This window comes from Muntiacus reevesi, chromosome 10 (genome assembly GCF_963930625.1).
Source record: "Muntiacus reevesi chromosome 10, mMunRee1.1, whole genome shotgun sequence".
NCBI lineage: Eukaryota > Metazoa > Chordata > Mammalia > Artiodactyla > Cervidae > Muntiacus > Muntiacus reevesi.
This window is the reverse complement of record NC_089258.1, coordinates 64,287,965-64,312,826: the sequence shown is the minus strand read 5'-3', so window position 1 is coordinate 64,312,826 and position 24,862 is coordinate 64,287,965. Positions and strand designations below refer to the sequence as shown.

Here is a 24,862-nt window from a genome sequence, read left to right as displayed (position 1 = left end):
TTTGTGACTATCAAAAAAGGAAGAGAGAGGAGAGGATCAGAATTCAAACGGGCAGAGTAAATACAACACATGGAATATTCTCACAGTAAATTAGGATTTTTTAATTTAAAAAGTATTACGTTACCTGCAGGTGCTGTGGACATGTGGCTGGAGAGCATTTCTTTGCACAATAATGTGGTGACTTAAGTAAGTGAAATCTCAATTAACAGCAAGGTTCACTGCTAAAAAAAAAAAGCTGCTAGAGCAGCTTTTCCCAAGATACGTTTTAGTGTGATGTTTTCTGTAAAAACAGATTTCTGTTGTTAAATAACTGAGAGGCACTGCAAAATGTATCTCCATCTTGAGGTTATGAAATATTAATATTTAAATATACATATTAAAGGCTTTAACAAGAGATATGTTTGAATTCTCCACTCTTCCCAGTGATTTCTCTTGTTGGCCCTGTGCATTTGGTTTCGTTTTTTGTCCATATGACTTTTTTTTCACATTCTTGTTTATATTTTGTGGAACTAGAATTCAATGAAACATGTTCAGAAACAATGATTCAATATAATATGTGTAGGTTCACACAAAGAGGCTTATCCTGCATTGCAGGTGGATTCTTTACCAACTGAGCCATAGCCAGCTCCACTTAATGGTAAATATTGCCTTCTTTCATAGGCTATGGTTTAAAAAAAATTTTTTTTTGAAGAAAGTGCAAATATGCAGAACATTCTTACTTATGAAAAATAAAAGGCATATTATCAAAAATGAAATAAAGGATCAGCCTCTATTTTGAGTGACAATTTCAATCTGATATTCACCTAGGTAGATGTTTTAATGCTTTATAATATTATTTGTTTACTGCTATTTTCCCAGGGAGTTTTTTCTTCTTAAATGATGTTATTACAATGGCAAAAGCCTTACATGAAATATGAAAGACAAAGTTAACACCTCTAACTATAGGTTTTACTAAATGTTTTTATTTACATTTACTTCCAAAAATCCAATGCAATATACATTTAAAAATTTTATAGTATATTAATGTATATATTCTTCTAATAATCCCAATAAAAACATATTTCTAAAAGGATGTAGTGTATTATTCATAGATTTTATTGGAACTTAAATATTTTATTATAATAATTTGGCTAAAGTGACATTTTAAAATTAAACTCTACAATATATTACTTTTGGAGGAAGTGTTTATATTCCTTAATGTTATATAGAGACATTAGCTCTACAGCTATAAATTATATTGTCACAGAAAGTAGAGTTATGAGGCCAAAATTTATTTTTTTCTTTTTATAAAAATACATGGTAGTTACTATTTTTGTATTGATTATTGATATAAAACTGTCAGTCTCTTAAAAAGCATAAATTGCACTCTACATATGGAAAAATTTAAGATTATCATGCTTTAAAAGTATGTATGTTTTTGAAACAAGAGATTTAAGAAAAAAATAAGAGAAAAAAAGCAGTATGCTTGCAGCACACTCTTAAGATAGGTAATGTTTTTCTGCAAACAGAATTTGTAATGGTGAATAAGCATAGACTACCAATGAAAGTCTTTGTGAAGAGTTAGCACTCTGCTTCTACATTTCCCAAAGGAAATAGGGTATATATACATACACCATATATATATATATACACCATATAACACATATATGGTATATGTGTTATATAATAAAAATATTGGGTAACCATAATTATATTCTAGAGCTTCCTATACATTTTGAATAATCACAAAGCAGAAAGTCATTTCTGTTGAGAAACGTATAATTGAGTTCAAGTAGCCCATTTTTCAGATAAAAGCAGAGCACGTTTCTATTAGTATAGAATGAATATGAGATACAATGAATTGAATTTTCTTTACATAAGCAATTAAGGGATAACTATTTAAATGTTATTCCAACAACTATTTTATGATAGGGAAAATTCAATCTTTTCTTTTGGAAAGCAGCTTTATTTTGTTGCAGTCCTTTGTTTTTCTTTCCAATAGGAAATTTGGGTGTTTGAAGTTAAGACCATTTCCCTGGAGTCTCTGGGAAAAGAAAAGTGTCCCAATTACATTTAAATCTATTGTGCTCAGTTCCTCAGTCACGTCCAACTCTTTGCAACCCCATGGACTATAGCCTACCAGGTTCCTCTGTCCATGGGATTTTCCAGGCAAGAATATTGGAGTGGGTTGCCATTTCTTTCTCCAGGGATTTTAATCTATTAGATAAATATAACTAGGGAGAAGTACAGAGGATTAAATGAAAACTTTTAGGTACCAGATGATTATTACTTAAATATATTTTCAGAACATGATAAGGATCAGAAAAAATGCAACTTATTCAAACAATGAACAATTAATGCTTTCAGTCATGTACTTCTCCTTCTGTTTACTGATTTTTGAAATGATTCATCTTTTCTGACATCATGAAAAACCAGGCTAATCCAGACACCCTGGACTGAGAAACTAAGCCTGTAGGAGCTGCAATACTTGAAGGATATACTTTATCTTCTATTTTCTCAATATATATTACTGAGTTTGTTGAAGTCACCATATAGATGATCATATTTGTAAATAATTGCTTTGAGCTCAAAGCAAATGGTGAATTTTAGTGAGAGTTAAATGCCTTTAATCTTTGACTACTTTTTGGTTACTCATTTGCCTTCAATTTTCAAAATATAACATGGTTCCTATAATTCATTCTCATTCTTGAACACTGTGTTTTATGGAAAATGACTGATCATTGTTATTCAGCAAATTGGCATTTGAATTCCCTTCAGCTATCCATTCCCACAGTACTATAGAATGCAGAGACATGGTAGTTTGACAAAAGCTAAAATCATTTCTTGACAATTCAGATCAAGTCTTGCTGTTACACAAAATGGATTAAAATATATTTTCCTACCAAAGCAAAACAATTTAACACAATGTTGCAGATGTGATGTGGGGTTTTCCGTGACATTTAAGCATATCTTAAACTTGCAACTGTGTCTAAACTACATTAAAGAAACTATACATTTTAGACAAAGTAGCCACTATCTTAAACTATTCCTCTAATTTGTCTTGTGTTTTGTCATTAAGAGTTTATGCTAGGAAAATTTTAACAGTTTTCTTTTTTGCATTTATCACATTATCACATTGATTCAACTACATCAACCTTACCTCAGCTCTTGCAAGTATGTAGAGACCTATACAAGCATTTGTTAACTACAGAATAAAACTGATTATAAATAACACAGAACATAACAAATAGAGCAAGTTGAGGCAGAATGATTTCAATTAGTTTTATTCCCACTTCTATATCTTTAATAAGGTAAATTATCTTTTGACCTTCATAATCATGATCTGAATATGGACAGAAGATTATTCTGGAGTACTCTTAACAAAATAATTACCTTAAAATAAATTATCAAATGTCACTTACCATTTCTTAAAAGAAATATGTATATTTTGTAGATTCTAGAGGATATTTGCATTTATTTGGTTGTACACATTCAAGGGGTAGTGAAAATATGGTAGGTCAATTTTCTTTAAAGCAATGTGGGAAACTGATGAATCAGTCAGAGCTTGGAAATACATTTTTCATGTCAACATTGACAATAGTTGTAAATTCAAACTGAAAATAATTCATCCCTGAAAACCAGAATTATTGCAATGAAAATGGTGGTTAACTACTAAATTGGTAATATTAGATACTGGCCCTCTGATTCAACTTTTTTTCTGTTTTAATTGTTCTAATTAGTAAGTATTTATCACCATGTATTTCCCCCTAGTAGCCACGCTAAGATAACCATCCAAAATCATAACAAGCTGTATGCAAGGAAATGAACCAGTCTGTACACTCTTTAAAAAAATAAAAAATCTAGTTTCTGATTGGGAAACTATCTGGTCTAAATAAATATCTTTACACAATTTGTTAAATATATTGCAGTTAAATATTGGAACTTTCAAATATCATACCATTTTTAGATTAATCAATATGGTTGACCATAAAGAATCATTAGACTATATTCTGGGTCATCTTAGCAATACAAAACTTTAGGATGTCCAACTTTAAAATGATAATGTATCCCAAACCCTACCCCATTTATATGATTCCACTTTCCATAGGGGCATTTGGCCATGGTGTGAGTTTACAATTTATTATGTTCAATGATAAATAGTTTAAAAATGGCTTCAGAGCAAAATTCAAGAGACTAAGATTGATAATTTACTGTTCAGTCATTGTAGAATTGCAGGGATAGAAAGAATCCTGTCAAACTATAAAGAGAATCTTGCAATTCCACGTTAGAATTGCCCCTAAAATATTCCAGAATGACATATAAATACCTGACTCAACAGCATTGTCCCAGAGAGAGACAAAACTGCCTTGTTTGGGGTATATTCTGTGATAATACTCAGATCAGTTTTACTAAGTTATTCTAACCGACACATTAAAAGGAAAAGCAAATAATAAGTCACTCAATATAACATAGGCAACATTGAGGGGTTTAAGCATAGAACTTCTCACATTATCACATTATCTGGTTTATTAATTTTTACATTATTTGTGGTCTGCATTCTCTTACCAGCCCCAAGACTCCACCAGAGTCATGGCCTTCTCCATCAGTTTGGTTAACCACTGTTTGTTTATCAGTGTCGAGAACATGGCGATAGTAGCTACCATTTAGCAAATAAATGAGCAAATGCATGCATTAAATCTAAAACACAAAAAAGTATAACAGGTGATTTACTTGAGCACTCCTAAACAGAGTTTTTATGTTTATAAAACTGGGATAAATTAAATTTAATCCAAAAATATTTGAGATTATAATTTAAAAAGTAACATAAGTTGTCTTAATTAAGTGTAGAATAAAGAATACATGCTTATCCAATGTTAGTTCATGTATTTCTCTGTCTGAACAGTTGATTATCAAGTAAAATAGTTATGCTGAGCTCAGACAACTCTTATAACCCAGGTAATTCTATTGTATGCTCTGAATTATGTAATGGACTGTAATTTATCAAGGGCTTGACAACTCCTCACCTCTGTTCCTTGCTTGTTTCATTTCAGTACATCACTCTATTTGTTAAACTTCCACATTAGTGTAAAAGTAAAGTCTATACAGCACAGACTTAAACATTGATACTTTAGAGGATATTAAGGTAACATTGATGCATGATGCATTTAAAAAATATTTTGAATTTAACACCCTTAGTTTACATTTTGGGAAAGTGAAGCCCTGAACTGAGTTGAAAGACCATGAGACCATCTCACTGCTAAATGAGAGCAGAGGTACCGCCATTAACCAGTCGCTCCAGAACCACTGACATAATGGACCATAATGCCACCCCTCCCTGGAGAGCCTGAATTTAGTTCTAGAAACATTCTCGGTAACAGGTAGCATGTTGATAACTCTTCTCTCTGAAGTTTGTCATGTGATGCAGAAGTAAGCTTCTGCTTGGTAGCTAACAAGAAGCAAGAGCAACACTTTCAGTTTATATAAGTTCCATCTTCAGTAGCCTTTAACATGTTGTTTTAGCAATATGCCCATGTTCTGTAAACACTATAATATTGCTTTGGAATTATCTGGCTTAATGTCCATTGCCAATCTCCACTCCAACAATCCACTAGGTACTATTACGTTTGGTAACCAACAATCCACTAGGTACTATTACGTTTGGTAAATGGTGTGAGAATTTTCTGGAAAGAAGTTTGTGTCTGGTTGCTCACTGGAACCATCTGAACGAAACTTTGTTATAGATTAAATAAAATTATGATATACATATCATAATTCTGTCCCCAAAGTGACAGAACTCACTTAGCTTCTATTTAGATTTAACATTTGAAAGCTTTTGTAAGGAGTGTACATGATTCTGGTTTTGTTTTGTTTATTTCTAATAGTCAGACTACTGTAGATATTTGAACGGCAAAAGAAAAAAAAAGTAATAGTGAATGAAAATACAATTTTTTCAAGGGTTCCTGTTCCTTTTTTGGAACCTAAGAGGAATAATGTCACACTCAAAGCCAATAAGGTACTGCACTGGGAACTGCATCTCTAAAAGGTAATAACATCCATGTTATTGTCTTGAACATGCTTGTTTTTGATATTCTGGGTGTAACAAGGAAGTGAAGAAGTTCTGTATCAAGTAAATAAATGACAGTTAGTATGTTGTATATATTCAATGCTGCACATGTATGTGTATTTGTGGGTGATGATTTTTGTCCATGTAGGGGTGTGTGTTTGAGCAAATAGCAATCTGTCTAGTCTTATCCTCAAAATCAAATCATAGCGGTTTCAGAATGGCTAAACTATTAGCTAACCATCTCATAAAATATAGTGACCATGACCTTTAAATCAACATGAATTCTTTAGTTTCACTGGTCATGTGTTTAAGGGGAAAAATACATTCAGCTTTTCAAAAGAGAATCATCTTTAGCAAATATAAATATAGATAAAACTAAAATTTTAAAAACATATATCTTAATAGAGTTGATATTTAAAACACATAATCAAAAAAGGTCTCTATGCAATACTCATATTCCTCCTCTTTAACCTTTTTTTAAATAAAATAAATGAAATGATAGCATATGAGTTCTGATCCTCTTTGTTTTGACTATCATATTTAATCATGGTTACACAGTAGCACCAAAATTAGGACAAAATACAAGAATTACAGGAGAGATCTTAAATTATGTGAGCTCATTGCATGCTTCAAAGGTCTCATTTTCTGAGAAAAAAAAGTTTCCAACTGCCAAACTTTGCTGCATTTTCTCCCAAAAGAAATATAACCCAATTCACCCCAAACTAAACAAAAGATACAATAGACTGAGTTTTGAATAGATATGTTATCTACAATTTATGGGACAGATAGTCCATTTAAATAGAAAAAGATTGATTTTACATAAAGCAAGGATAGAATACAAAAGCACAGCTTTTGTAATTTTGGTAATATTGCAATTTTACAAACATATTGCATAGTATGTGTAAGAAAATAGTTCCATTTTTCATATTTCTCTATATACAAGAAAACATTTACATGAAAATTACAAAACAAAATAAATGAGTAGTGGACCTGTTTTAAAGAATTGTATAAATAACGAGACACTCAAACTTGAAATTACATATTTCCATTGTTAGTAAATGTCCTTGCACATCTTTAACCCTGTTTGGCTTTTATTTATATATATTCAAACAAATGAGATATTAAGACTGCAAAAACTAAAAGAATCACAGTTCATTATACCTCATTTCCTTTCATGTTTTTTCCATTGACTTTCTCAAAGAATGAAACCGCTTCAATCCCCACTTAAAAAAATAGCCCTCTGGTTCTAAAAGAATTTCAAATTGATTATATTTTCCAAGGAATTTTTAGCAAGCAATGAAAATTTAAACTCAGCTGAGTAAATCCATCCTGGGCCCATTTTATGGTACAGTCTTTATATACTGATTTTATGAATATCAAGGTGTTTACTATGCATGTATAAAAGGTACATGGACTATACTAACATAGTTTTCCTTCTAAAGCAAAACCATTAATCAATGATCTATAGCTCAGAATCCTGCAAGGAGGATGTATACTATTTCATGTTGTAACTATAAGCCCTCCTATTCATTTGAATAAATTAGTAGAAGCAGCAGTGTTTAGAGTTAAATACAATAGAAATCCCAGTCTTTGGTCTTTGACATTTGAACAACTAATGAACTGTGGTATAAAACAATATGAATAACAGTGTTCAATGAGGTCATTCGTTAGTTTATGATTGTTTTAAATGAATAAAAATGCAATACTATTTTTTTTGTGATCATAACATTTGGAAATATTCATTACTATAATATACACTAGTACACAGAAGAAAATAATTTCTCCAAGTATTCTTAAATATAGTCATATGAGCAATTCTAACTAGACCAAAGCTACTGGAAGAATAAGGTGACAAGACCTCACTCATAAAAGACTCAAAAGTGAATTTGGTTTTGATGGCTATATGTAGAATTTGGCCATTAGATATCTTCAACTATTTTAATAATTTAGTATTATGATATTGATATTAACTGCCATAAAAAGCAGCACTTAAATGCCTAAACCCTCTCTATATCTCTACCTATTGCTGCCTCATACAGAGATACCAAGTTTGCAAGGATATAATTCATGAGGAGTTTTACTGTATCAATGCCAGTTTTATAAAATGAGGCACTGTCCACCTAAGTATTCAGATGGCAGAATATGTAGAAATTTTGAATGGCATAACATGTTACAAGGAATTCAGCAACTGACCTTTGTGATCAAATTACCATTTATTCAAAAGACCAATGCCTTTTAGTTTGATGGAGATAAGTAATCATAGAATGATTAACAGAGAATAAATGTTTGGTAAATACTTCTAATAGTTTCCTAAATGACCTAAATACATTTGTTTTCTCTTTAATGTTAACCATATTACTGAAGCCTGTCAACAAAGTATGGTTTTCTGAAGGGGACATTAAAGTGTTAAAAAAGGAATAGGGATTGGCTTCTGGGAAGATGTGCATTCCAACATTTATAAACAACATGTTTAGGTATAGAAGGAGATCAATAACAAGTTCAGAAGAGGCTACTGAACTCAAGATTGCCGAGTCTTTTCTTAAAGGAAACACGGAAATTTAGAGATGAAGGTAACCAAACAAAACTTTCAGTTTCGTATAACTGTTCCAAAGAGAAACAAATGGTGATCGTGATGATTAAATATATTTCTTAAGGTCATATGAGTAAGTGGGAGGAGAAACACAACTGTAACTCCTGGCTCCATTTTCAGAGATCTGAGGTACTGAAATCCAAGATTTCCAGGTTAACGTAAAATACGAAGCATGCAGTTTTTCAATAGTTGGTTACGTAGTTGAAAAGTAGTTTTGTACCAGATTATTCAGTTTATGGTTCACAGTAAAATAAGAGAAAGAAAAATGGACTAAGAAGTACAGAATCGAAATTTTGGAAGACATTTGGAAGTGTGTTTTTTGGGTGGGAGAAGGGCAAGTGTCTTACTGACATATTCTGAAGGAGAAAAACAGTTTGTCCTCTTTGCTTCTCTCATTTTGACCTCAGACATGAAGGCAGATACTTCTCTGGGTATCAGTTCTCAGCTAAGAAGTTAAATGCTAGGAATGCTGTCAGTTCTCCTTTTCTTTCTTTCTTTCCTGTCTGCTTACCTGCCTTCCTCCTTTCTTCCCTCACTGACGTCTCCAGTTAAACCAGTACCAAGCTTAGGGTCCATATAGGACACTGTACAGAAACCACTTTTCTGAGTTTAATTTGGGAAAGATGAAATTTGCATCTAAGTTAAGTGCACTATATTTATATAACTTGTAACACAAAAGTGGTACTGGAAAAACAGATAACAGATCTCTTTGGGTAGTCTGCAATTAAGAAAACTCTGTATCAAGAAGCAAGTGGCTTCCTTTATGAGGAAATTAAGGACTTTTCAGAGCAAACTTCCATGCCTTTAATAAAAGCCCAAACTCTGAGGCTGAGTTTATACTTAGATTCTAAGAATCTGAAACAGCCAGTCAACTAATTTAAACCAACCACTTAGAGTTAGTTGGACAGGAAATCCATCTGTATCACTAGGTTTTTTTAAACTACATTAAGCAGATATTTTTACATCATCTATACATAGTCTAAATCTCTTATACATTTCTTTTGAACTGTGTTTATAGCATTTAAACTACATGTGAATTCAAAATTTGACCACCCTTCACTGGAATTGGTTTTTTACACTTTTTATCTTTTCTCCTCTCATAGCTTAACATTTTGACAGCCCCATTCGCCTTCTATAATATTTGCTCTTGGAACTAGAACATGTTAGAGCTGGAAGGAATCTCAAGAGATCATTTGATTCAACACTTTGTAAAGTTGTAAAGTTGAGTAAACTAAAGCCTGGATATATTCCCAGACCATCTAAATCAGCTGATTGATTAGAAGACAGAGCTGAGATTAGAAACAGGGTTAATCACTAAACAAAATAATTGTTCCCATTTGACTAAAAAACTTTCTAACTGTTTTAATTTAGGGATGTTCCTTATTTGAGTATGCCTCAAATTAATAAATAGTGTTTTCCTAAAAGGTCCATGATACAGTGATTAGCACCCATAATTTCTCAAAATTTCTCGTGTTATAATTTGCATACTATGCAAAAACCAATGTGAAAGTTTATCACAGTAAATTCTAATGTTTTACCTTAAATAAATTAAACTCATATGTTAGGATATGACTTCTTAAGCAATTTCACTTCTTATTTTTACTCCAATATTGATTTAAAGTTTTGTATAATAACACCTGACACAAGTTCTATTTTAAAAGCAATAAAATTGTATTAGCTTTCTGACTTTGCCTAGTACAGAAAACAATTAGTGAAATGGAGCTTTTTCCAGATATTTGATATGTTACATTGTCCAAACAATACAATTCTGGTCAAAAGGTTCACTTGGTTGCTTGCATTACTTGAATATCTTACTTCAGCTAATCAAATTATTTCTACAAGTTCCAATCTCCAACTTCACCCTGTGCCACAGAGTTCTGAACTTCCAAGTTTCTACAGTCATGGACCCCCAAAATGAAAGTTCCACGCACCTGTGTACTGGGGATAAAGATGGGTTGACATGTGAAAATTAAAGACTTACCTTACAGTAATCAAGTCACCTTCCCATAGTAGGAACTATTTAATACAATTTTCTATTCTTGGATTCTGCAAATTGCAAGAATTCGAGTTAAGGAGTGTTGTGGAAAGTGAACCTACAGTATTTTGGAGTTATTTATTAGGAGAGAATTTACAAAAATAAGCACTGGAGGATGGAAGAAACTATGCTCTCTGATGTCAGGGAAGCTTAACAGTCTAATAAAAATAACTAAATATTAACAGCTGCAAGGGAATGTGACTAAATTCCTTAAAATAAGAATCTGATTTAGTAAACACATTTTCAACATGTTTGCTAACAGTTGTATGTTTTACTCTTTAAGCAGGGATTTTTAATTTAATTTCTACCATCCTTAAGTCTTAATCTCCAATAAAAAATACATAGATATAATTCTGTAGATGATATTCCAATGGAAAGTGAATTCATTCTCAGCATTAGGCATCACAGTAGTTTTTATTTATTTAGGATGTTTGCATTTTAGCAGTCTGAGTTAAGTATAAAGTGAATGAAGCAAACAAAAATTGTACTGTTAGAACCTAGTGGATATTATGTCAATTAAAAAAAAAAACCTATGGATTCTATACCATCAGTACGTCCCTCTTAATCCTATCTTATATTGCAATAAATTAGATGTTTTGTTAAAAGCAAATACGTCACATGCAATAGCCAAGTAAATACTGCATAAGGCCATTCAGATCTGACAAATGATGGTATAATGGCATTTTGTTAATTCTGTAAAGATTCTATTGCTGAGAGCTTTCAAAATTACCTAATGTACAAAATTCTAGACTTAGTAGACAAAGAGTAACAACACATTGAATTTAAAGAAACAAATAAAACTCAGGGTGGGATTCTGTCTTGTCTTGTCTTGTTAAAAACCATGTATTGAATTGAATTTTTAGTAAAGCAAGCATTACATAATGCTTTAAAATTTTAAAATTCGGGGATAAAAGTTTACATCCAAAAAGATGAATGGAAAATTGTGCTTTCAGACTGTAGAATTAGTTTTCTTACAGGGTTAACCATGTCATCTTGCCATTGGATACTGGGAATTTCATCTATGTAAATGTATATATGTGCAGTCCATATCCAGGTCCTGCAAAAATCTAAAACTGTGTGCTTCACTTCATGTAGCAAAGGCACCTATGTTATTCTCCCTTCTGAGCAAAGATTATGATCCAGTTTTCCTGCTGAGGATGGTTCTTCCACTGTTCTGTCACTCACACTCGCCGGGTCGAGCAGCACAGAAAATCGAGGGGGAAGGTGGCCAGACTCCCCGCTTACCCCGGAAGGAGATGCTCTGTGGACCATTTGGAGAAGCTCTGGACTGATCACGAGGGAAACGGAGCAGAAGTGTGAAGCAGACGGACGGGAACAAAAGGCTATTCTGGTGTGAGGAGAGATCAGTCACTTCAGCTCCACAAGCAGATGTTGCTACTGGACTGACACGTGGACCCGACCCCGGCTGGAGACAAGTACAGTTTGCCGCTGGGGCAGACACACAGTTCATACACTGTCTGCCGAGAATGGGAGGAGCTGGGTGAGGAAGGGGAAAAGGAGCCCGTCGGTAGGTTTCCCAGCCGGATTGTATCCGCGTTCAAAAATATCTAGGGGGAAAGAAACCGCATTTTACTTCCTCTTACCATCCTATATTCTTAAGATCTTTACAACGTGGTCTAACAAGACCACAGGACAAACAATTCTGCTGGTTTAGCTGCCAAGCTTTGTGGAACCCACAAATTGTATTCCTGTGGTACAACCAGCTACCCCAGCCTTTGACACGTGGTGCGTTCAAAGAGATGGTCCTCCATCGGAAAAGCAAGATGGTACAATCTGCTTAGCAGGCCAACCCAGTTATTCAAATGCCCCAGAAAATGAATGATTTTGACTGTCTCTTAATTTTACTTAATCTTGCCAGTCTAAAGAATATACGGAGAAATAAGGATGGTTAAGGACATGCCATTAGTGAAGTGATGGGCAATTAATTTAACAAATTTGATTCTCTGGTTTAATTTTTTTTTAAATACTCAAAAAATCATGTTGACTCACAGTGGACATCAAGTAGATAATGTGCACAATAAACAACAGATAATTAAATAAATATAATCAGGTTTGAAGTCTCTCTGAAAAAATATATTACCTGCAGTTAACACCTAAGCTGCTAAATCTTCTAACTTGCAAAATTGCTTCACTTATTTCAAATCATGGACTCAACACTTTCGGGGCCAGCGATCATATGGTTTTGATATGCATGGGGAACCATCCAAAGAAAGGAACTTTAGATCATGAATTTGAATGAGCAAAGAAACTGGACTCTTACTAGCTGTGTCTTGATTCTATTGTTATGTAGCTAATTACTGCCTACAGGCATCTCTAAATTGACAGGAGAACCAGAGAATACTCCATTTCCCACACTTGTGCCTTCATCCTGAGTCCTAATCATTTCTACTAGGACTCTTGCACCAGCCCCCTAATTGGCCTCCCAGGGGCCACTCTTGTCCTCTTACAGTCTATTATACAAATGGCTGGAGTGAACTAAGAAACACAAATCAAATAATGTCATATCATGCTCACAATTCCCTAACGGTCTCCACCACACTTAAAATTAATCTTGATTACTTTTCACAGTCCACCAGTCCTATAAGATCTGGCCTGTCTCTCTAAAATCATCTCCTTTAATTCTTCTTAACTGGAGCTCTCATATTTTCTCAGACATACCAAAACAACTCTGGCCTCAGGGCTTTTTAATTCCTTGTGTTCCTGGCCTGAAAAAAATTTCTCCAAATATTTACGAGTGAGGATAGATATTAATGGGGTGGTTAGAAAACAGGCGTGAGGGCTTCCCTGGTGGTTCAGTGGTAAAGAATCTGCCTGCTAACATAGGAGATGTGAGTTCGATCCCTGGGTTGGGAAGATCCCCTGGAGGAGGAAATGGCAGCTTACTCTAGTATTCTTGCCTGGAGAATCCCATGGATAGAGGAGCCTGGTGGGCTACAGTCCATGGGGTTTCAAAAGAGTTGGTCATGACTTAGTGACTAAACAGAGAATAGGGATAGGAGGGAGATTTCCCCTGTTTGCCTCTTTTTTTTAATGTATTTAAAATTTTTTGAAATATAGAAATCTATGGCACATTTAGAATAAGCCAGAAAAATAATTCCTATACCGTAGATGTGTATATTTCAGATTAATTTTAGATTTGAGCATATTTGTTCAGGTCTCTACTAAAAGGTCACCTGCTAAAAGAGGACTTTCCTAACCTCCCTATTAAAGTGACACAAATCCAGTAATCTCTCCTTACCAGCTTTACTTATCTCTATGGTAACAGTCCCTTTCTAACATTATATTAAGTGTGCATTCATTCATTCATTGTTTACTTCTCTTATTTGCAAGTAGTATCTGTTAGGGCAGGACCTGTCATTGGTTCAAGTTCATAGAACAGTGAATAGAATCATGCCAGTGCAAGCTGCAGGATACAATGCTTTTCTTGCACCTTCTACATGTCTCTTTCCTCTAGGCTACAGTTCTCACCCTCCACCAAAACCCAGTTCATGTTTCATCCTCCATGGACCTTTCCCTAGTGCCCCAAGATGGAAAGACTTCTTATTTGGTTCTCACATGGCATTTTATTAATATCTTTTTGGTTCATCGCTTGATATTTTATAGTCATATTGATATACTACTTTCCCTAATAAACCATGACCTTCTTGAAGTCTTATTTTTTTTAATAACTTCACAGTGTTTGACCTTGTACATATAGCTCCCATATAATACAAATAGTTTTTTTAATAAATGGATAAGTCATGAAGTAGAAATGATTGCCTTTACCAACAGTATTCAAAGTTGCTGCTACTGCTAAGTCGCGTCAGTCGTGTCTGACTCTGTGCGACCCCATAGACGGCAGCCCACCAGGCTCCCCTGTCCCCGGGGTTCTCCAGGCAAGAACACTGGAGTGGGTTGCCATTTCCTTCTCCAATGTATTCAAAGTTAAGAAACCATAATTAAAGTTTTTGTTTGTAGGTAGCATAATTAAAGGTTTTGTTTGTAGGTATCAAATGCTGAAATTTTATTACCTCATAATTTTTTCTAGGTTAAGTGACCAGAAAGCAAACAGAAAGAAAGGACTTCTATTTTTCTTAGAAGATTTTCTTTTCTCCTGATGCAAAAGTTAAAAGTGTACAAAAGTAAGCAAAAGAAAATGGCAACACATTTTTAGGGTATAAATGCTGGGCCTCATTTCCTTAGTAAGCATAGAAACAGGTGTTACTGCCAATCCCAGTGACTTTCAGAGGCTTGCTGACACCAGGCCACATCACTGAGTTTTATAGTCTGAAACTGATTGTGTTTCCATTGGGGTAGCCTGACTGAATAAATGTGGAGAGTAGCTATTTTTACACAAGTAGGGCATTCAGGTAGCAGCCTCAGAAAGCAAGCCTAGCTGTGGTGGCCTCATCAATGGAGCTGGCCTTGAACCTTAAGTGTGGCCTGCTTCAGTTAAGCTCCAGCGGTGCCCTCCAATTCTTGGGCTTCCCAGGTGGTGCTAGTGGTAAAGAACCTGCCTGCCAGCGCAGGAGATGTAAGAGATGCAGGTTTGATCCCTGGGTTGGGAAGATACCCTGGAGGAGGGCATGGCAACCTACTCCAGTGTTCTTTTTTTTTTTTAGTTATTTATTTTTTTATTTTTTTCATTTATTTTTATTAGTTGGAGGTTAATTACTTTACAATATTGTAGTGGTTTTTGCCATACATTGACATGAATCAGCCATGGAGTTACATGTGCTCCCCATCCCGATCCCCCCTCCCGCTTCCCTCCCCATCATGCCTGGAGAATCCCACGGGTAGAGAAAGCCTGGAGTACTATAGTCTATAGGGTCACACAGAGGCAGACACGACTGAAACAAGTTAGCATGCATGCACTAGACAATACTTAGCTACATGAAAATACTTAATTCCGTAAACTTCTGAGATCCACACTGTAGCCTCACCCACATATGGGAAGTAGCTTTTATTAATAGATAAATTAAAATGAATAGGATATTTGAAAAGAGAAAAAAGAGTGTTAATTTGTGGTTGGCTAAAAATTTGTTGGTGTTTTTTCCATAACATCTTACAGAAAAACCTAAGTGAACTTTTTAGCCAACCGGAAAGACTGAAGGCAGGAGGAGAAGGGGATGACAGAGGATGAGATGGTTGGATGGCATGACTGACTCGATGGACATGAGTTTGAGCAAGCTCTGGGAGTTGGTGATGGACAGGGAAGCCTGGCGTGCTGCAGTCCATGGGGTTGCAAAGCGTCAGACATGACTGAGCAACTCAATCGAACTAATTATATGGGAATGGATGATAACTAGACCTTTGGTGGTGATTATTTTGTAGTGTATGAAGTGAAGTGAAAGTTGCTCAGTTGTGTCTGATGCTTTGTGACTCCATGCACTGTAGTCCATGGAATTTTCCAGGCCAGAATACTGGAGTGGGTAGCCTTGTAGTGTATACAGATGTCAAATTATGATGGTGTACACCTGAAATGTATAGTGTTATATACAACTTTTACCTCAATAATAATATAAAATTACATAAGAAAAGGAAAAAAGAAAAAAAAGAGAAAAAGAAGAAAATACTTGCAAATAGTCTAATTCTAGTGAATTCTTAAAATAAAATCCTGAATTTTGAGTTAGCCTTGCAGATCCTTCCACAAAAGGATGGATTAAGGAATAAACAATGGATTTCCACATAAAAAATAGAAAAAGAAAGGAGAGGGGAAATAATGTTTTCTGGATTTGAGACAGAAAAGCAAGTTATGAAGTAAAACGGAGTGTTGTATATTCTTTTCAAACCTTCCATCTTCTCCAGGCTTCTGCAACTTGGACGGACTGACTCATACCTCTGTCTGTTCTGCTTAAGGCAGTTACTGTGACACTGTTCACTTCCCAACTTCTAAAACTGATACTTTTATTCCATATTGCCCTATAAACTATATATTCCATTCACTCTGAAACTCTTCCAGGCACTCAGATTAACATCCCTGAGCTTTTCAGTCAAGGCTCACTGTCTTCTCTCAACAAGAATGAATTTATCCCATTCTTACCTGTTGAAATCAGACCTATTGCTGTAGCAAAGTATTCAAATAGTTTGCAAAGTAAAAACTGATTTCTCCTTCCTCTGTCATCTTGTAACATATGTTATCAAGTTATTGCATTGCATATGTTATTATAACACTTTCAGTATTTTACCTACAATTGTCATTCATGGTGTTTTCAGAGCTGAATTTGAAATTTGTTGCAATACTATATCTGAGACGGTTGAAACTTTTGCAGTGTACAACTGTGTGTGCAGTTTTCTTCTTACTTATTTTGGCTACCTCAATACAATTTTTGTTCTGATTTTAGTGAATTTAAGTACTATTTAAGGGTAGGGGCTTCATATTTTTCTATATTGTTAATTGATCTGCTTTTCTGTGACATTAGTCAGTGAAGCAAAGAGGAAGATTTTACATAGTTTCATACGTCTTAGAAAAATTACATGCTATTTTATTATAATAGAAAGTGATGTGCTTTTTTGTATCTTTATTAATATAAAAAATGGCTGCAGCTGAAAACCTTTGGCTATAACTTATGTATAGCATAATACTCAATTCACAATTAAATCTTAATCTGCAATTAAATTCAAGGATTCTGCTGATACTTTGAATATGAGAACATAAGTAAAGTGGTGCATAAATAAGAGTGGAATGGCGATTAATAACCATCAATACTTATTATGGGATGATTCATTATGAATAATTTGAATGAAATGATTAACATGACAAAAACAATGCTTTAAAAAAGATGTGAGATATTTAAGAAAGATTTCTTTCTTGCTGTGGTAGACAAAGTATTGTTGTCTGCAACTGTAGTGGAAAGAAATCCTGAAAGGTAATATGGATACATATTTTCAATATTATAAACATATTTCTAGATTATTTAATCTGTAACATACACTAAGATACTAATGATCCTGGAAATAATTTGTTTATAAAAAAGCCAAGAAATTGTGGTGAAAGTGAAAGTGAAGTTGCTCAGTCATGTCCGACTCTCTGCAATCCCTTGGACTATATTTATAGCCCACCAGGCTCCTCTGTCCATGGGATTCTCCAGGCAAGAATACTGGAGTGGGGTTGCCATGTCTTTCTCCAGGGGATCTTCCCAACCCAGGGATTGAACCTGGGTCTCCCGCATTGCGGGCAGACGCTTTACCCTCTGAGCCACCAGGGAAGCCCAAAGTTGTGGCACACACATATGCACATATATATATATAGTGGGATATTGCTCAGCCATAAAAAGGAACAAATTTGAATCAGTTCTAGTGAGGTGGATGAACATAGAGCCTGCTATACAGAGTGAAGTCAGAAAGACAAAAATAAATATCACATGTTAACACATATATATGGAATCTAGAAAAATGGTAACTGTTCCAGCTATTTGCAGGGCAGGAATAGAGACTCAAGCATAGAGAAGAGATTTACAGACACAGCAGGGAAATGAGAGGGTGGGACAAACTGAGAGAATAGCATTAAGACATATACATTACGACATGTAAAACAGAGAGTTAATGGGAAGTTTCTGTCTAACACAGGGAGCTCAGCCTGGTGCTCCATGAACCTGGTGCTCCATGAACCTGGTGCTCAACCTAGAGGGGTGGGATGGGGCGGGAAGTTGGAGGAAGGTTCAAGAGGAAGGGGACTTATGTATACCTATGTCCGATTCATGTTGATGTATGGCAGAAACGGACATAACATTGTAAAGTGATTATCCTCTAATTAAAAATAAATACATTTTAAAAAAGGAAGCCAAATGTGTAATTCAAATTTATCTTGAATCAACAACAGATACTGGCATAAAGGTAAGAAGGAAGTTCTCCTTTGATTCTATTAATATCTGCCCTCATCTTTACATGGAAGAAGGTCCGAAATGCTCCAGAGCATCTCTCTCAAATCACCCTTCTATGCTTTTCCTTCTCAGCTTGATCTTTATAAACTCATTAAAAAAAATCACCTGAAGAAATAAACTATTAAGGGAAGTAACTGGTAGAAATAGCATCACAATAGATTTAGGCCTTTAAGGACTTTGGGAATTATGACAAAAATATACAGAATCAATATGTATTATGTATCAGGTTTTGAAATAATTAAGGTAGAATTAAAAGCAAATGAGACTAACTACCAAGATGTCCAAGCAGATTTGAACAACAATAAAAAAAAACCCAAGAGATAAGAATTTTAGAAATGAATGAAGAAATTACTAAAATTAAAAGCTTGATGGAAGGATTGAAAGAGAGATTAGATACTGAGTAAGAACTGGGGCATGTAGATCTGAATAAACAGGCTGAGTGTGGCACAGGGTAATAAAGAAATAGAAATGAAGATGAGGCTAAGGGATGTGGAAGGTTAAGAGAATGAAAAGACTTATATTCAGAGCTTCTGAAAAAGGCCTATAGAGAGTTAGAGAAAAAGGGGAGAGGGCATATCTGAATACATAATGCTGAGGACTTTCCAAAATGGACAAAAATGTGATTCTGCACACATAATGGTCACGATGTACATAACAAGTAAAGTAGACAAATAAATATGTGCCTATCACGTTCCAGTAAAGAGTGGAAGGCCGAAGACAAAGGGTTCTTTAAATCAGGCAGTGAGAGAAAGCAAGGTTCTTTAACGGAATGAGGAAAACTGACTTTAAACAGACGCTTGGGTGAAGTAAAGTGACATGGAAGAAGACCATCATGTATCTCCTTATCTAAGAAATAACTGCGTGAAACTTTAGAAAAACATAGGTCCTCTTTCTACCGAAACAAACACATGAACTTTCAAAGCACTTTGTGGAAAAACTTTTTGAAGACCAACGCAGAACAAAGACAGCAAAGATCGCCTTCATTCTGGGTATTATCTTGGTGCTCGTTTTGTTCATCTGTCGATCTTGAAATTGCAGGAACTTAGATGCCCAACTTACAATCAACTTATGAATGAATATAGTTCAGTAGGAAAAAAACCTTTGACTTATGAAAATAATATTTGGTTTAACCAGTCTCATATTCAAGAAGTATTCATATTTTCATAATTTGAACCCTTTTATGATCTTATGAAGTAGTCCCTTATGCTTCCCCTGGAATCATATGTTTGTAATATGATAAGAAGCAAATGCACCCCCTGCCCCCAGATTAAGGGGCCAGTGTCTGCTCCTCAGAACTTACCTCCCCCTCTGTGGACTGCAAATGCAGCTCCTTCCTGCAGGTGGCCTTGAAGTCTCCAGCTGCAGCACTCACCTGGACCCCCCGAGGAGCTTCCATTATCAAGGACCTGGTTGGTGATTCCAGCCTAAAAAAAAATTAACAAAAACAAAATTCCTAAAACCTTAATATTGAAAAGATAATGCTAGTCAACTAAAACAAACAGGCAGGCATAAATACCAATGCCTGCCATTAAAAAAAAAAAATCTAAAATGGGTTTTACGAAGATTTTGTATTGTATCCTCTATTTTTTGGCTCTTTATGAAATTCTTCAATTGTTAGCATTGATTCTTTAGTCTCATTTGTATAACGATTTAGTAAGTTTCCTGTGTTGTTTCCCTTCACAATGCCCGTGAAAAGTAGGTCGTGATAAGTTTACCAGTTTAAATCTTTTATACATTTTCAGTATTAATGATGGAGTTTTAAGCAGTAAATTTGTAGCAAGTTAGCATGTAAGTATCCCTGAGTTGCCTTGCTAAGATGAGTTTTAACGAAAATATTTACTATTGAGAACTTTCAAGTGTGCCCAGTCAAAATTCTGTAAACTAACGAATTCTCAAAGGGCTCTTTACAGTTCTAGAAATTAGTTAAAATGAAGATAAGATTATTCCTACATCAACTGACCTCTATTAGCCCAAGAAAATGTCCTCAGAATGAATGACATTAGTCTGAGAAAGAAAAATTAAATGAGGGGTGAGACACAAGTGTTTTAGATAGGCTGCAAAAAGGATAGTTGGAAGGGATTTCAAAATTATCTTCAAATATAAACCTAGAGAAAGAGCAAATGGAAGTAAAATACAGAAGCAAGAAAATAGTCATAAAAAGCACTCAGTGTGATAAGAGATCTTATCCTGGAGTGGGTCATTTTGGATAATAGCTCTGCTCTGGGGCTGCGATTGCCTACGTTCTGTTGACCACGGGACTTCAGAACAAAAGTTCCTTCAGGCTCACCTTCACCATCACCCAGAGTAACTGGTCTCCTTTGAGGTTACAGACTCAGAACAGATGTGCAGAGAGAACCTCATGGAATAGTTTGAGCACTGAAGATCAGCTCTCTCTCTCTCAGTAAAGTTGAACTTAAAGACTTGAAAGTGATATTGAAGGACTAGAGCCAGCATTTAGAAGTGATTTTGATGCTTTAAACATTTTTTCATTCACCAGAGAAACTTTGAAACTTTGATTTCTGGGTCTTTGGGATATCTTCACAAAATCCCTGGAGGGGGCAGGTTTTGATTATATGAAAGTATTAGTCACTCAGTCATGTCCAACCCTTGGCAACCCCATGGACTATAGCCCACCAGGCTCCTCTGTCCATGGGATTTCCCAGGCAAGGACACTGGAGTGGGTTGCCGTTTCCTTCTCCAGGGGATCTTCCTGACCGCGGATCAAACCTGGGTCTCCTGCGCTGCAGGCAGATTTTTTACCATCTGAGCCACCAGGAAAGCCCTTGATGTTTTATATATATATATATACCAGGAAAGCCCTTGATGTTTTATATATATATATATATATATATATATATATATATGAAATGTCTGTTTGGTTTTTCTTTAAACACAAATCACACGTTTTCATAGAATATTTGCAAACTTCAAAAAGAATTACTCATAAGTTTTTTGATTCATAATCCTTATACTTTGTACATAGTATCTAAATTTCAAAATCTGAATGTTTAAATGTAAATTTACGTGATACACCCCCAAATAAACTCCATCTTAAATGGTGCATCTGAGACCATTACTGTTTCTATTTGGTAATTACCTATAACATTAAGTGTAATTAGGCACATTTGGACATGATTGAACCACTGAAACAGAAGTCAGGTAAGAATTTAACTAACATGGATTAATGTCCGGAAACAGATTATAAGTCTGACAACTAAGGAAACACAACTCGATGAACTTGGGGTTATTTTGTCAAATAATTGATATGGTTTAGTTTGCAAGGATAAGGGAGTGGGATACTTATAGTTGACAGTAAAATATCTCTATTAAGTGTGAACATTTTTTTTTACCATATTTCTACTAGCACATTAAAATATACTAAGTCCTTCTGGGCTTTTGGGGACTTCCCTGGTGGCTTAGACAGAAAAGCGTCTGCCTGCAATGCGGGAGACCCTGGTTCGATCCCTGGGTCAGGAAGATCCCCTAGAGAAGGAAATGGCAACCCACCCAGTACTCTTGCCTGGAAAATTCCATGGACAGAGGAGCCTTGTAGGCTACAGTCCATGGGGTCACAGAGTCGGACACGACTGAATGACTTCACTTCACTTCACTTCTGGGCTTTTGAGTTTTTCCATTCTCATCCTTACTAGCTCATTTCAGTTCAGTCACTCAGTTGTGTCGGACTCTTTGTCACGCCATGGACTGCAGCACGCCAGGCTTCCCTGTCCATCTCCAACTTCCTGAGCTTGCTCAGTCTCATGTCCATTGAGTTGGTGATGCCATTCAACCATCTCTTCCTCTGTCATCCTCTTCTCCTCCCGCCTTCAATCTTTCCTAGCATCAGGGTCTTTTCCAATGAGTCAGTTCTTCGCATCAGGTAGCCAAAGTATTGGAGTTTCAGCTTCAGCATCAGTTCTTCCAATGAATATTCAGGACTGATTTCCTCTAGGATAGACTGGTTGGATCTCCTTGCAGTCCAAGGGACTCTCAAGAGTCTTCTCCAACACCATAGTTCTAAAGCATCAATTCTACGGTGCTCAGCATTCTTTAATTTCTAACTATTTAATTAGAATTTCTAATTTTTTATTAATAATTTAATTAGAATTTCAAATTATTTAATTTTAAAAAATGTTTATTGTCTTCACCTTAGGAACTCATTGCCAGTGTCGCCTTAGAGTGTTTTGTTAGCCCTGACTTAGCGGAACCCTATTCAAAGAAGCAAAGACTCAGACAGGACTGAATGATTCAGCAACAACAACAATTCAAAGAAGCAGTAAAGATGGAGAGCTGACCAGATCTGGGATCAGGAAAGTGAGCCAGCAGCAATAAGATTCAGTTTTATCTTCTCTAAATATGCCTGCTTTCTTATAGGATTGTAAGAAATTTCTTAAATTGATCCAGGGAAATAAGAATGTAGTAGGATAGTATTTTGAAATATAACAGGATTTCCTCCCTTGTCCCATTTCCTTGCACCCTAAGCCATCCCCCCATTCATTAAACATCATCCTTTGCCATACATTGTGGATAACAGAGCAGATAGACTGTTATAATGTTATAAACATTTTGAGTTGAAAAAAAAAAACCCAGCTATTTATTGTGTTGAAAATGATTCAGCACATAAATAAAAACAGAGGAGAAAACCATGTCCATGAGACCTCGTTGTTTATTTCACTAGTTGGAGAACTGTTTTCTTGATTCACAGGCTAGAGAAGATTTGAAGAGAAATGAACAGAATTGGTCTTGAATGGCTCTCTGTATTCTGCTACCTGAGGTCATGTCCAAGGTTGTGGGCCCTTCTTTAGGTGTTAGAGATCTCAGGAGAGAGGGCTATTTCAGGATAACTGAGAAGAAGAGACCATGGATGCTCAAAGGAGAAAGGACTAGGGACCTGCGGTGACTGAGGACTTGGTGACGCTAGGGAGAACATCTTGGGAATTGCCAGTTGGATCATGAGGCTGTCAAGGACCAAGTGTCAGCCCAGATGCCTTGGCAGTGCAGGCGTCTTGGTGGGATGAGGCAACCCCCACAGAGCTGAATAGACTGGGACCTGGTGTCTGATATTGAGTGCAATGGAGACCCAACATGCAAATTAAAGTTTTAGGGGAATATTTTCATTTCTTATGAAGCTAATTTTGTACCCCAAGACAATATGTGTGTGCATGTGCTCAGTCATGTCCAACACTGTGTGACTCATCCCCCACCAGGTTCTTCTTCCATGGAATTTTCCAGGCAAGAATACTGGAGTGGGTTGACCTGCCATATATATTAAAAACTTATCAAGGGGTCAAGGGATACAGAAAACATGCTATATGATATATATAATATAAAATACATTAAAAAAACTTATCAAGGAGTACATATGCTGCTGCTGCTGCCGCTAAGTCGCTTCAGTCGTGTCCGACTCTGTGCGACCCCATAGACAGCAGCCCACCAGGCTCCCCCGTCCCTGGGATTCTCCAGGCAAGAACACAGGAGTGGTTGCCATTTCCTTCTCCAGGAGTACATATATACCTGCTCAAGCCCAGGTCTCCCGCATTGCAGGCAGACTCTACCGCCTGAGCCACCAGGAAAGCCAGTATACTTGCTATGATATATATCATACATATTGGGTTGCGATTTCCTTCTCCAATAACTTACCAAGTGGTACATAAAACATTAAAAAATGACAATTTTACAGTATGGATAAATCCTTCAGGTTCTGGAGGTGATTAAGGTTTTGAATTAAATAGATTTCCACTGTATGCTTTGCTAAGCTTGATAAAATTAAAAGTAGTGATCACTAAGAAATGATATAAATTTTTATTAAAAAAGCACTGTTTTATATAGTATCCATCATTCAGATGAATAATATACATTATGAACTTTAATTATGGAAAATATGCAGGTAGAGTATATATTAAAATTTTATTAGACTATTTGGAGGATTTCATAATTCTATTTTCAAAGGAACACATGTGGTAGTCAAATATTTCTTATGAACATGAAAATAAAATAAGCTGCAAACTATTTTTTATGGGCTTGCCTGACTGTTTAGCATAAGCAAGTAAGTTAAACTTGGGGGAGCAAAAATTTCATATTACAACCACAATGTATAGGTAGTGTTAGTTATATCTGACACTTTGTGATCCCAAGGACTATAGCCTGTCAGGCTCCTCTGTCCATGGGATTTTCTAGGCAAGAATATTGGAGTGGGTTATCATTTCCTTCTCCTGCCACAATGTATATGGAGACCCAAAATCTTCAAATTAACACCATTGTGAGCAGTACAGATTCACTGTGAGCATTTACAGAAGTATGTATTAATCTGAATC

At 35.5% G+C, this 24,862-nt stretch overlaps 1 protein-coding gene across 1 annotated transcript in view; it reads right to left on the bottom strand.

Annotated features, from left to right (window-relative positions):
* Positions 1-11,939: 11,939 nt before the first annotated feature.
* The window catches only part of SGCZ (sarcoglycan zeta), a 722,641-nt gene continuing 709,718 nt past the window's right edge, over positions 11,940-24,862 (bottom strand). Inside the window, exons 7-8 of the mRNA XM_065947181.1 lie at positions 19,852-19,975; positions 11,940-12,236 (exon numbers count right to left, since the gene is read on the bottom strand). Coding sequence (XP_065803253.1) covers positions 12,042-12,236; positions 19,852-19,975 — 319 coding nt within the window. The 3' untranslated portion in view covers positions 11,940-12,041. The remainder of the gene's footprint in view (positions 12,237-19,851; positions 19,976-24,862) is intronic.